General features: G+C 43.4%; 1 protein-coding gene across 1 annotated transcript; it reads left to right on the top strand.

The window, feature by feature from the left end:
* The first annotated feature begins 3,077 nt into the window (after positions 1-3,077).
* LOC113409380 (mitochondrial tRNA-specific 2-thiouridylase 1-like) lies at positions 3,078-6,586 on the top strand. The gene is made up of 3 exons (XM_026663216.2): positions 3,078-3,930; positions 4,187-4,269; positions 5,263-6,586. Exons 1-3 carry the CDS (start codon positions 3,771-3,773, stop codon positions 5,416-5,418), a joined length of 399 nt encoding a protein of 132 aa, XP_026519001.1. The 5' UTR covers positions 3,078-3,770; the 3' UTR covers positions 5,419-6,586.
* The last annotated feature ends 8,098 nt before the right edge of the window (positions 6,587-14,684 follow it).

Raw genomic sequence — 14,684 nt, 5'->3', positions numbered from 1 at the left:
TACAACCCACTTCTTCGGATGCATGCATCCGAAGAAGTGGGTTGTAGCCCACGAAAGCTTATGCTCTAATAAATTTGTTAGTCTCTAAGGTGCCACAAGTACTCCTGTTCTTTTTGCGGATACAGACTAACACGGCTGCTACTCTGAAACTTCTCAATTTGGTGTTTGATAGGCTTTATCGCCTCCACTCGACTTTCCCATTGTGTGGCACTCAGTGGTTTCAGTGTCAGAGAGGATGTTCCCAGATGTTGCTTCAAAATTTGCCATTGATGAGTTGATGCAGAGAAAAATACATAGATGCTTTGAATTACATTAAAAAATTCAGCAGCCTCACTAAAAGCTGCTGCATCACTGACCACCAAGTTCAGTGAATGAGAACTGCATGGGACAAAAAAAGCTCAAGGTTTTAACTCTCGGATCCGTGTCTGCACTCCTCTGTTCTTTCCTCTCATGTTGGCACCATTATTGTAGCCCTGACCTCTCATGTCAGCTATCATGTCATGTATCTTCCAGCTTTTAAGAAGCACATTGTCATACCAGCTCCTGTAGTATCATCAATGTGAATAAATTCTAGAAAATGCTCTCTGACAGTCACCATTGCAGGGACATTTTCACTAGGTTCTTTTGTTGTTACAAAACGCACCATTAAAGTCATTTGTTCCGTATGGCTGATGTCAGGTGTGCAGTCCAGAATAACAGAGTAATATCTTGCTGACTTCAGATCTGCCACAATCTTCTGTTTGACTTTTGTTGCCAGTAACTCTATGATCTCATTTTGAATTGTTTTTCCAAGGTAGTGGTGTGTGTACATTTCTTGGGTGGTGGCTCTTCTTGGATGCTCCTGTAGTACAGCATCAAACTCCACCATCAGCTCCACAATTTTAAGTGAGTTTCCATTGTTTGGCACATACAGCTGATCTGAAGTGCCACGCAGTGCTAGGTTTTGGGTTGCAAGCATTCTCACAATGGCAATGAGCCTTTTCAGAACATTTTGCCAATAAAGAGACTCTGATGCAGTCTTCTCTTGATGCTGAGCATCTATGGTGGCCTTTAACCTTCGTCTCAGTTCAAGTTCTTTCCACCTATGGAATGCTCTCTGGTGATTTGCTGCCTTCTCATGGCATGCCAGATTTTTCCAGTCCTGTGTTTCTGTAGAACCCAATGGGGCTGGAACATTAGACAGGAAGAATTTGCAACAAAAACAGTATGCAGCATTCTGGGTTTTTGAGTACATAATCTATGGCTTCTCCACTTTGTCACCATTGGGGATTTTACACCAGTAATGTGTTGGATGGAAACTTCTATTTTCATTGTTTTGGGGAACATGAAGTTTTTCACTTGCTGTGGCCCATGCAGTATAAGGAACTCCCTCAGGCTACTGCTCAAGTGGGTCCACAGTCCTGGGTCATCTAAACTTAAGGAACTAAACTCAGCAGCAGCTGTTTCTTGCGCCTCCACCACACTCTTCTCTGATTTATACTTCTCTTCAGGAATGTGCGTGGTTTCATCCACATTGAGATGGAGGTATGGATGCTGCAGTAGCTACCAGGTCACCTGCACTCTAACTGGAAGATCAGGCATCTCCTCACCACTCACATCCTCACTGGGGCCGGAAGGTTCACCGTGAACATTTGTGTCTATGTATCTCAGGAGAGCTCCTTCCTGCTTAGATAGAAAAGCTTCCTTTGCTTTCTTTTTCTGAATGCTGCCCCAGAGGGGCGTTTTCTTCTTTCAGTCATGACTGCTGTTCTGTGCCAGCTATAGTGGATCTCAACACTCAGTTGAAGGGGACAAATAAGCAGGCTGGTAGCAGGGCCTGAGTGAGGGAAGATACCAGCGTCTTAAGGGCCTAACTGGCTCCTACTACTTCAATTGACTGCCTTTTCTCCTCAAGTGGGTTCAGGAAAGCAGCAGAAAACAGGAAGCTCCCTGAGAAGCTGGTGTTAATCAGTCCAGGCTCCTGGGGGTTCTAGAGAGGTACATAAGAGGCTCCTCCTCCTCTTTCTCTCTGCAGCCCCTGCTGCTTTCTGTTATTCCCTCTCACCTTTTCTCCTGCCTGACTGTTACGTCTCTTGTGCCCTCCTTCCTCCAGCACAGCACTCCACCATCTCTGTGCATCTAGAGCAGAGATAATATGTATGCACCAGCAGCAAACACAATTTTCTACACTCTGGGTCCTAGTGGTGCTGCCCCCACAGACTGGCACATAAGGCATCCACCTCAGTTCACCTCATGGTAAGGCCAGCCCTGATTCTAATCTATGTAGAAGTCTTCTCTTTGCCATTTAAAAGAGAAACAAAAGCTACCAACTGATATAGCATTAACAGGTTTTATACATCCTGTCCAAAAATTTGGCTTCTGATTAGTAGAAAGTTGTTAGAGATTTTAGCTTGAAGTATGTTCCAAACTATTGGCAATCAGCCTCCAATGTACTACTCCAAAACGCAGGTGGTTTTTCATACAGCCACTGTGGCACAATACATAATACTTTAAAACATTTAATTTATTATATTGGCATAGCAAGTTGCTAGAAAATGAAGTATTGAACACTAGTACAGTTTCACCTCTCTGTGAAAACAGACAAGATATAGCTCCGTAAATAATTTCTGCCTTACTGACCCGTCAACATGTAGTATTCTCCAGCATTCTGAAGCACCCTAACATCACTAATGTTTTGTGCAATGTTTGGTTCTCTAATTGGCTAGTGATGTTATTTTTCTTTCTCTGGAGTGTTTCATTATAGCAGATGTGCTTTCTTAAGACAGCACTGTAAACTAAAAAGGGGATGAGAAGGAGAGAAATGAGCATACGAGAATTATTTCATGCCTTAGAGACACTGATGTAAGAACCTCCTCTTGGTTGCAGCTTGGATTCCTGACTACTCAGATTTGTGGTGTTCTCCCTTATGCCACTGGCAGAATGACAAAATAATAGCTTGAGAAGCACCTCCAGTGGCATGTTTTTTTAACTCATTATGCTTTACCTACTTCTCAAAAATTCCTTCCAGAGGTAGTGTGTCACATGAATTGGCATTTGTCTTCCATCACCCAATGCTAATTAATCAATAGAATAGCATAGATTTAAAGTCCAAACATCTTTGGTGTCTTATGATTGGTAATGATGGTTGTGATAGTTGGGAGCTTGTTACATTACAGCACTCAAAAGTATGAGAGTCACTTTTTTAGAACAAATGGTAAATAAGACGTGGTCCACACCCCTAGAAGGCTTACAGTCGGTTAAATATGATGTGACAAGTGAGGGTAAATCAGTAGAGTGGGGAATGGGTGAATAAGGACAAGGGCACAACAACAAATCACATTTCCTCATTATAAGCATGTGCACATCTTGATTTCTCAATTCCTTTTTTTAAAAATATCAGTTTGTTTAATGGATATCAAGGAAGAAGTGAATCTTAGAAAGGGATTTGGATGAAGAAAAGATAGTGGACTTGTTGGATCAAGATAACAAGGATAATACTGCATAAGGGTCAGCATGGAGAAAGGGCTGGCGAGGATTGTGTGGGAGAAGTGCACAAATGAGCTGACATAACTGTGGGGGTGAAGGGAGCATGACGCTGAATAGTAATTCAGACTTGCTATGGCATATTTTTTTCATGAAAGATTTAAGGAACCTGGTTAGAATCTAACATCTACTTGCTTTACTAGTGGATTAGCTTTTATTGTGGTATACCTTGATGTTTTTCTGAAATCCTATGCTTTCATTCACAACAGTTATGTAATATCTGGCATAAACATTGGTGTTAAACAAAAATGTTGTACTTTAAGGCACCATCTACAGATCACCCTGCACTGTATAGAGACCTACTGCGGACAAACCGTGTGCACTGGATTGCAGACGAACCTCCTGCTGAGCTAATTAGGGACAAAATGATGGAGTGTACTTTCAGGTTTCAGCATCAGATGGCACTAGGTGATTAAACTTCGTACATTTAAATCTATTCAAATTCTGATTTGGGTGATAGATTGAAATAGGGTCTAATATAATTTCTCACAAGTAGATAAAAATGTTTGTGCTAATGATACTTTTCCATTTTTTAAAGACTTAAAAAGCATTATTTTTGGAGACATCTTCACTCATTAGACTTGTTTAAGCCAGTGAAAAACAGTTAATTTATTTGTGAATATAAGGGTGAGCTAGCTGGCTGTTTAACAATTTTCTCTTTTAGTGCCTTCCATGTTAACTCTAAACCAAGATGGGACAGTGTGGGTGACACTAGTCAAGCCAATAAGAGCTCTTACACTAGGGCAAGTAAGTGTTGCCAGAATTGGTTCTCTTTTAATTTCTATTTACTAGTATCCCATGTTTTATTAACTGCATAACATCAGTTAGAAGAACTTCAGAATGTTCATCCACCCAGTTTTACAGAACTGTTGTTTCAGGCTATCTAAATCATCACTCAGTTATTTTACTAACATTCAGAAAGTTTTCTCCAAAAACCAAAATGCAAGAAACTTGATTTAGAAACTTTTGGCCTCTCTAAAGCTCATTGCAATACATGTAAATATTCCCTTGGATGTTAGTGGACTTTGGATCAGACCCTGTATGCAGAAACTGAATCTGTTATGGGTCTAAATACATACACGAATTGAATCAGGAGTTTGGTTAGTAATTTGCTCATTAGAAACTTTGTGATACTGACTTTCATATTTAATGTTTGATTGGGGGAGTACTATTGATTTTTGTATGTCCAGAGGTTATCTGCTTCTGACAGATTCACATGTCCCAGCATAAAAGTGAAAAGAAAAATTAAACATTGGTAGGTAACATAACAGCCTTTCACATCGCACAAAGAGTTAAGAGTTCAGTACCACACTATAGAATGTATAACTCAGACTTTTGAAGAGCCTCCTGTGAAAATGATACACTCTACTTATGTGACTATCAGCCCCTTATTGAAAAGCTTTTCAAACAAAAAGTGTTACATAATAACTAAAAAGAGATTCCATCATCAAGAAAAAGAATTAAAATAACTATCTTACCATTGATTTTTCATGTAATATTGTAAAATTTCATGATGGAATTTCCATCAAATTTTATATTTATACTCCTATGAGTCAACAATTCTATCCATTTGTTCATTCTCTTTACACTCCCATTTTATGTAATGTGGTCAGGGCAAATACAAGGGAATAAATTTAATATGATCATGACTATTCAGGGAGATCTCCCTTCTTATCGGTCAGTCTCTCAGCATGCCACCTTGCCAGTGCTCTAAAGACTGTTGCTGTGTTTGTCTTCTAGTTTGCGGTGTTCTACAAGGGTGACGAGTGCCTTGGCAGTGGAAAAATCATGAGGCTGGGCCCATCAGTGTACACCTTACAACAGGGCAAAAGCAGAGAGCAGGATTCAAGGCATGTGTTAGCAGAGGAGATCAAGAAGTTAGAACCAGCAACGTAACTCATGCATTTTTCTTGATTGAAAGACTTTTGGGAAACTGGAGCCTTAAAATAAGGAGAACAACAACAACACACACACAAACACATTTTCTCTGACAAACTATAACTTTTAAAGGTTGAATTATGACAGTCCTGTCATAGTGTTTGACTGATGATACCTGAGAGGGTTTTTGGACAAAAAACAGTTTTGATATGGTTTCATTAAAAGAGGTCAGTAAGATACTTCAAATAAGTAACAGAAACATAGTATACAAAAAGATGGGCATGACTGGATGAGAGACATCCTGGCAGTTTCAAGATCAGCATTTTCATGTTTTCGGAATGGGGTTAACTGTAAACCAAGTATTTAATGTCAGAGTCATTCTAATATAAATACACTGTTTATGTACTACTCTGTTCTAGAAATTTATGAAAGTTTCTACAGCTTGAAAAAGCTGCTTTCCCCTCTGTTTCTTATGCCGTGATATCAGCCTTGTGGTAGAGAACTCCTTATTAATGAATTTTCAATATGTAATAAAACTGTTAATTTCCTAAAATTGCTCTATAGCAGTAGCAGCATATAAAATTATTTTAATTTAAAAAAAATGCCCAAAACCCTAAACCTCTCTTTTAGGTACAACTGAAAGTATTTTTAAAAATACTTTATCTGTCTATAGTTAAAATGCATACATGATTTATGTTAAATTTGTGTGCATGTGGACTTTCGGAGAAGGATGTGTTGTCTCTTACATTCAAGTTCAGCAGTTTGCATGAACTGTGAGCAATAGGTATTTATTTTTCACTAGCAATAAATTTTACAACATGTATTTTACACTTGTTTGAATCTTATGCTGCTAGTAGTTATGGTTTAAGTTTTTACCATAATTCAGGTTTTGAAATCTAGCGATTTGAAAGCAAATGTGTTGATACATCTAACAATCTCTTATAAAACTGAGTAATGGTATACCATTTTACTGTAGTTTAAATAATTGTATAAACTAATCAAGGCAGGGACTGTGGATTTTGTGTCCTTGGAGCACTGTGAGTACATTGTCAGTGTGTAAATAAAACCAAATTCATGTTTACTTGATTGTTATATTAAAGCTTGTTATACAAGTAACTTTTGGGGAGGGAGGGCTGGCATTCATGGAAATAGACCGGATACTAAATCAACGTGGTGTCATACTATATGGGAGGGTATTAAATAATAAACACATTTCATAAAACAAAAACCTCCCAAGACTTTTGATACAGTGAATTGGAGCAAGCCACTGTATCCTGAAGACCTCCTCAGATGGCTATATAGCTCCTTTATTGTGAGTCTTAACAAAAGCCAAGTCCTGTAGTTAACATTACCATATAAATTAACTATCATTAACACACAGCTGCACAGAAATAAGACTTTTCAAATGGCTGTAGAAGTCTGATGGGTATAGAATTCTTTCTTTATCCAGTTAAGGAGAAAATCTAGAAAGCTGTATCACAAATAGATTATTTCATCAAATGTAAAAGTAAATTATATGTAACCATGTTGTTTCCCCCCCTCCTACACACACCTCCCTTTCTATATCCTGATTGCCAGCTTAAGAGCTGTTGTTCTCTGCTCAGAGTAACAAAGGAAAATAAAGTTCTGTCTTTTTCTCCAAAAAGGGGAGATAAATGAACAGAAAACTCTCCTTGCTAACTGCTACTTGCCAGTCTGTGGATTTGCTGAGGACACTTGTACTCAGGTGAACTGTGTGAAGCAAACAAACTGCCCTTCCTGTAAGAAATCTGCACCCACCACTTGTCAGAAATATCAGTTGTCCCATTGGGGGGAGAGGGGGTGTGATTAGAGCCTACACCTGAGAGACCCCTATTCAAATCGTTCCTGGCCCTGAGGCAGAGAGGGGTGAATTGAACCTGAGTCTTCCACATCACTGATGAGTGCTTTAAACACTGACCTAAAATTTATAAGATGGGTAGTGACAGTACCACCTCTTCCTCCAGCCAGATTTTGAGTGGGACAGATCCAGTAGGCAGCCTTTGAGCATGCCTACCAGATTGAGCCCTGCATGTGACTTAGGTAGCCAAACATCTGTCTCTCCCTGGTTCATAAATTGCTCTGGGGCTTAGGCGGAATATAGGCACCTGGATGCCTAGACTCAGGCAGCAGTGTGCCTGCTCATAGGCAGGAATGTAGGCATGGTGGGAACTTTTTACTCTAAAAACTTAGGCACTGCACGAATTTAGACACCTACAGGATTCAGCAGGAGTTTTGTGGACATAGTGGAGCTAAAACTGGGACTTAGGTGTCCAAGTGTGAGGTTTAGGCACCTACGTACCTTTCTGGACCCAACCCTTAGTTTTTACAAGTCATAGTGTCAATGACAGTGAACCAATTCTGCCAAACATGGTTTAATTAGATGTTACTCATATCATAAAGTTGTCAAAGTATGTCTTGCATCAGTTCTTTAGGAAACCATATCCATCTAATGTGCCACAGTCACTTTTTGTCCTGCCCCCTGAATGTAATTACCTTTGTCTGCCTTTCATCTGGACTAAAGAATAGTTATTTTTAAATAAATTTTAATTTTTAAATGGAAATGAATGTCCCCCTTCAGTCTGAATTCTTTCCACTTAACCTGAAGAGGACAAATACTTTCTACTAATCAAGTATAAAAAAATTAATTCCCAGCCATTCATGTTGCTTTAAGGGACATAAATGGAATAAAGAAGACCAGTTGTGAGGAATTGGGCTCCTTGTAAGAGAGAACAATATTACTGAATTTCTGTTGTGCTATTTTTAAACACCAGAATGTTTCTGTCCAGGGAAGCTCCTTTTTAACACCCCCACCCCCGATACTGAACTTTTAAAGAGTATGAGAACTGTATGCCAACTGTGTCTTTGCTCCTTTCTCCAATAAAAGTCAATTCCTAACCTATTTCCTCACAGGAGAACAAAGGAGGTCTACATTACAAAGTTAGGTCGACATGCCACGCTAGGTTGAGTTAATAATGTACATGTCTACACTACTGAGTCCCTTCTGCTGACCTAAAGGGCTTGTAAAGTCGACTTCTGTACTTCACCTCCACAAGAGGCGTAGCGCTTCAGTCGACATCCACGTATCAACATGGGGATAGTGTAGACACTGTGCTGTGTAATTCTAATAAATTGGCCTACAGGCGATGTTCCACAGTGCTCTGCTGTAACCGCTCTGGAGAGCACTTTCAACTCCACTGCACTTCAGCCAGGTACACAGGGAACAGCTGCCCCGATGTTACAGCCCCGGGAGCTTTTGAATTTTCATTTCCTGTTTGATCAGCGTGGAGAGCTCGTCCACAGCTGACAATGGATGCTCAAGGCTGCAAACGCGCTCCAGCATGGAGCACACAGGATGTAGTGGATCTTATTGTTGTATGGGAAGAAGAGTCTGTGCAGGCAGAGCTCCGATCCAGCAGAAGAAAGGCTAACATCTATGCCAAAATTGCACAAGGTCTGGGGGAGACGGGCTACACCAGGGAGAGACAGCAGTGCTGCGTGAAAATAAAGGAGCTTCAGCAAGCGTACAAGAAGACAAGGGAGGTGAACAGTTGCTCTGGTTCTGAGCCACAGACATGCCCCTTCTACGAGGAGCTGAATGTGATTCTAGGTGGCAACCCCACCACTACCTCAAAACGCTCCATGGATACCTCCCAGGAGCCCCGGGCAACAACGAGGAGGACATTGTTGAAGAGAAGGAGGAGGCGAATGCGTGGCAAGCAAGCAGAAGATCTATTATCTCTGACAGCCAAGAACTTTTTTTAACTCTGGAGGCCATCCCCTCACAGGACCAATTGTTGGCGGAGCGTGATGCTGGGGAAGGCACCTATGGTGAGTAAACCTTTTCAATCAAACTGTAGGGGTCCTATAATATTATTTTTAATATTAGAGGGGTAGCCGTGTTAGTCTGGATCTGTAAAAAGCAACAAAGAGTCCTGTGGCACCTTAAAGACTAACAGATGTATTGCAGCATAAGCTTTCGTGGGTGAATGCCCACTTCGTGAGACGCATACCACGAAAGCTTATGCTGCAATACATCTGTTAGTCTTTATCGGGCCACAATACTCTTTATTATTTTTAATGTTGAATCTGAATTTAGAAGTTATTGGCAACCACTCCAGCTACACAGAGGGTGCTCTCCAAAAAAGACCGTTTATGTGTCCGGGAATGGCCTGGGAATCCTCCCTTGAGATCTCTAGGAAGCTTTCATGGAGGTACTCTGCAATCCTTTGCAGAAGGCTTCTGGGAAGGGCTGCCTTATTTCATCCACCACGATAGGACACTTCCACGCCATTCCAGTATTCACTCTTCTGGCATCGTTGCAGCATGCAGCATAAGGACCAGGTCTGTACCCAGACGCTTGCAGCATCTGCTCTCTTTCTGCCTCTGTTACCCTCAGGAGAGTGATATCGCATATGGTCACCAAGGAGAAATGGGGGGAAGTTTTAAATGCTAGCCCTTAAACCGCAAGCAATTAAATAAGTAATCTGCCCCTGTTTTTGTGAATTCTGGGTGTCACAACCACACTTCCTTCTTCAAGTGATGTCCCTGTGGGTGGTCCACTTTGTGTCATTGCGCCCCTGCACTCATAACTGGAGATTTAAGGTAGCAGTGCCCGGTTGGGTCGCACATGCGCAGTCCCCATCTCACACCGCTTCAGGCAGTTAACTAATGCTGTGCGACCCACACACACCCCACTTCCTTCTCTACTGCCATTGGTTCGAGTTGGAGTACTCAGCAGTGCCTCACACCTAGAAATAAGCCCTTTTTCCTTTAGCAATAGTTCTCAGTTCTTAGTTCAAATATTATAGCCTTTTTCCTTCCTACTTTATCCCCATCCCTTCAAAAAAAAAAAAATATATATATATATATATTTTTTTTTACTCACAGGATCTTGTTTCCATTATCCCCAATCACAGTGGCATCTATCTCTCCACATCACTGAGAGATACGCTCCCTCCAGATACGGTTCCTCAGGCTTTAAACGCTGCACTACTTACCGGCTTTCAATACCTCTCTCAGACGGACACTCTCAGTGTGTCCGTTGCCTCGTGAGGCACACATACCACAAAAGTGCTCGCACTGCCACAACTTGAAAGCCCGCACTAGAAAAGGCAGGGATTTACAGATAAAGCTTCTCCTCATGGAGAAGTCTTTCCCCGGCATCTGAGCCTGAGGTACGAACCCCTCCCTGCCAGAAATCGCCACCTGCCACCTCAGATAAAGGCTCCTCTTTCAGAGGCAAAGAGCCTGAACAACTTACCAAGAAGGCAAAGAAATTGGGCTCCACATCCCCGACTCTGGAGTTGGCCAAGAAAAGGCGCTCCGATAGCGGCAAAAGACTCCTGGTACCAACTGCACCGGCCGTACCAACAACCGACAGACCAGGTCCCTCCGGCACCGACGGTAACAAGAAACCCAGAGTTCCTAAGCAGTCGAGCTCTGACACAGGCGGCAAAGGGAAAGTGAAACCTCATGCTGCGGCACCGACAACAACCAACAAACCATCGGTACCAAGCATCCCTCTTCTAATGTCGCCACCTACTGCTGGCACTATGCATTCCAGCCACACACCTGTGGCCATAAGCTCACACCAGCACACAGTACTGAGTTCCCTCATTCCACCAGGACTGGGCATGTCACAGCAGTTCCTCTCTCATACAGACTTATCTATCTCATCAGTACCACAGTCTCCTCTCCTTGGCACCAACAGTACCACGGTACACGAGGTACTTAGCCAACCCAGCTCTCTACAGTTTTCACACAATTTTCTAGGGGGGAGGAGAATATAGGGTACTTGCTCCAGCTTTCCTCTCCTGTGGCTACACCCACTACACAGGCCCCACCAAGCATGTGTTTCTCTGTAAAATTTATAAATTAAGCCTGGTATAGCCAACCCTGGATGTCCACAATGCCCTTCCACATGCAATGGCCATTCTGGCAGCCATGGGCTCCATATCCACCACAGAAACAGGCAGTACCCACCACTCTGCCCCTAAGTGGGTCACCTCAGCCACCCATATTGCCATCCAAGGCACCTTCTGCTGTCTCTGAACATGGAGCTGAAGAACAGGAGCAATTCTTGGACCCAGATGAACCACCTGACATTCAATTGATTATGCCTCAACCTCCCACCACTGCAGACGATTTCAAGCAGTTTCAGGAACTTTACAAGAGAGTGGCCACTTCCCTAGACATCTCTCTGGAAGAGGTCCAGGAATCTCGCCACAAACTGGTGGACATACTACACATGTCCACTTCATCCAGAATCCCCCTCCCCTTGAAGGAGACAATTATGGCCCCCCTGAAGTTGCTTTGGCAAACCCCAGCAGGGATTCCACCCACATGTAAAAGGTCAGATAAGAAATATTACATGCCAGCCAAAGGCACTGAATTCCTTTTCTCACACCCAACACCAAATTCACTGGTTATCGACACAGTGAACGAACCGGGTAAGCCACAATACTATAGGAACACCCTGTATGATAAAGACTGGAAACGACCCAACCTATTCAGCCATAAAGCATACTTGGCAGCGACCTTACAATTGAGAATTGTCAACTGTGAGGCCCAACTGGCTAAGTATGATCACAATAATTACACGAGTCTCTCGGAATTTATAAATTTTATTCCAGACAACAGAAAGGATCAGTACAAAGCACTCATCACAGAGCATAATAAAAAATTAATGGATTGGGGAGAAAAGGCTCTTTATTCATTCAGCACACAGCAGTTAGCAGGGGTGTAGTTTACAGGGGAGTACGTGCAATGAAGGGGACAGCTAGGTAAGGAATAACACACATGTCACATTACTGTGGGTCATTGATTAAACTAGTTTTCAAAGCCTTATGGAGATGCAGCGTACCTCTTATTGCCCTGGGGTCTGGCTTCTCAAAATTGTCTGGCAGCCAATCTGCCTCCACCCCCCACCCTGCCAGAAACTTTTCTCCCTCTGTTTCACAGATATTATGGAGCACACAGCATGCAGTAACAACAGGGGGGATATTGCTTTCACTGAGGTCTAACTTAGTAAGCAGACTACGCCAGTGGGCTTTTAAATATCCAAAGGCACATTCCACCATCATTCTGCACTTGCTCAGCCTATGGTTGAACCGGTCCTTACTGCTGTCCAGGCTGCCTGTGTACGGCTTCATGAGCCATGGGAGCAAGGGGTAGGCTGGGTCTCCCAGGATCATGATTGGTATTTCAACATCACCAACGGTTATTTTGCAGTCTGGAACGAAAGTTCCTGCTTGCAGCTTTCTGAACAGACTGGAGTTCCTAAACATGCGTCTGTCATGCTCCTTTCCTGTCCATCCCATGTTGATGTCGGTTGATGCCCCTGTGATCCACCAGTGCCTACAACACCATTGAGAAGTACCCCTTTTTGATTTATGTACTAGTTGGCAAGATGGTCTGGTGCCAAGATAGGGATATGCGTTCAGTCTATCGCCCCACCACAGTTAGTGGATAGTTTTGCAGTGGATGAGGTTCCCTATGTCCTGCACGTTGCCCAGAGTCACTACCCTTCTTAGCAGAACTCTATTGATTGCCCTGGCAACTTGGATCACAGCAAACCCCACAGTAGATTTACCCACTCCAAATTGATTCCCCACTGACCGGTAGCAATCTGGTGTTGCAAACTTCCATAGAGCTATCGCCATTCACTTCTCAACGGTCAGAGCAGCTCTCATTTTAGTAATGCTGTGCTTCAGGGCTTGGCAAAGCGAGGGGGTGCGAGGTGCAGGCTCTAGCCAGGAGGCGCTTACCACAGGCAGCTCCTGGCCGCTGGCGCAGCAGGGCTCAGGCTGCCTGCCATAGTCCCACACCGCTCCCAGAAGTGGCCAGCTGCTGGCACGTCTCTACGCACCCCTTGGGGGAGGAAGACAGCATGTCTCCGTACACTGCCTGCGCCCAAAAGCACCATCCCCGCAGCTCCCATTGGGCCAATGCTGGGGGCGGGGGCAGCAAGCGGAGTCGCCTCCCCCCACACACCAGAGGCCACAGAGATGTGTCAGCAACTGGCCGCTTCCGGGAGCGGTGTGGGGCCACGCCATGCAGGTAGCGTGCCTGAGCCCTGCTGTGCCACTGGACTTTTAGTGGCCCAGAGATGGTGATCGACTGGCAGAGGCTTCGGGATCGACTAGTCGATTGCAATCGACGGGTTGGTGACCACTGAATTGTATATAGTTTTGGATTTATTTTTTGCGGGGCCCCCCCTTAGCCCAAGGCCCTGGGCTGCAGCCCCTAAAGCCCCTCTGTTAATCCGGCCCTGCTCACACCACCTCCTGCATCCCCTGCCAGAATCTCCGCTTGCACCCAAACTCCCTCCGAGACCTCCTGCACCCCAACTCCTTGCCCCAGGTCAGAATCCCCTCCTGCACCAAACTCCCTCCCCGAGCCTGCACCCGTCACCCTCTCCTGCACCCCAAAACTCTACCCCAGCCTGGAGTCCCCTCTTGCACCCAAACTCCCTGCCAGAAAGAAACTAATTTAACAGCTGTTCTAAGGTAAGAAGTAGGCTATTTTGAATTAACTTAACTATATTCTACATGTTTTAAGTCTGAAATGTAATCACAGAACAGCTTTATTAATTAAAAGGCAAGTTTAGTATAGCGTTAATTGCCTCAATGCCATCATTGTGATCATTTTGTTTTAAACTAGGAAAAAGACTTGTATACAGGGGCCCCACAAAATCTAATAGCCCCAGGCCCACAGGAGAGTTAATCCAGCCCTAGTTAGCACAGGAACAAATGGGTATAAACTGCCTATGAGCAAATTCAGGCTGAAAATTAGAAGGTTGCTGACCATCAATGGGGGGAGGTTCTGGAACAGCCTTCCACGAGGAGTTGGGAGGGCAAATTTCCCTACCATTTTGGAGCCCTCGGGCACGGTGCACCTTGGTCACACCTATTCTCTGTGGCATATAATAGTCTAATCTCCTGTGGGTTGTAATACTTTGGTCTAATTTCGGTTGTTGGGTTAAGTGTGTGGTGGGTGAGTGGTGTTGGTAGTCTGTGATATACAGATAGACTAGATGAGCGTCCGTTCTCTTCTTGCCTTAAACTCTATGACCCACAGTTAAGATGTATGCAATTTTTCATAACAAAAAACATTTGTTCACAAATCAGACAGTGATCAGAAACTGTGATCAGACAGTTCATTATTAATGCCTTTAAAAATATTACAGTAGTTGGGAAGATCCTACTTGGCTCTGTTGTTTTCAATTCATGCAATAAATGTGGGGGTGACTTAAAAAAAAAAAA

Source organism: Terrapene carolina, unplaced genomic scaffold (assembly GCF_002925995.2).
Source record: "Terrapene carolina triunguis isolate 2854851 unplaced genomic scaffold, T_m_triunguis-2.0 Scaffold32906, whole genome shotgun sequence".
In the NCBI taxonomy this organism is placed as follows: domain Eukaryota; kingdom Metazoa; phylum Chordata; order Testudines; family Emydidae; genus Terrapene; species Terrapene triunguis.
This window is presented reverse-complemented; position numbering and strand designations above follow the sequence as displayed.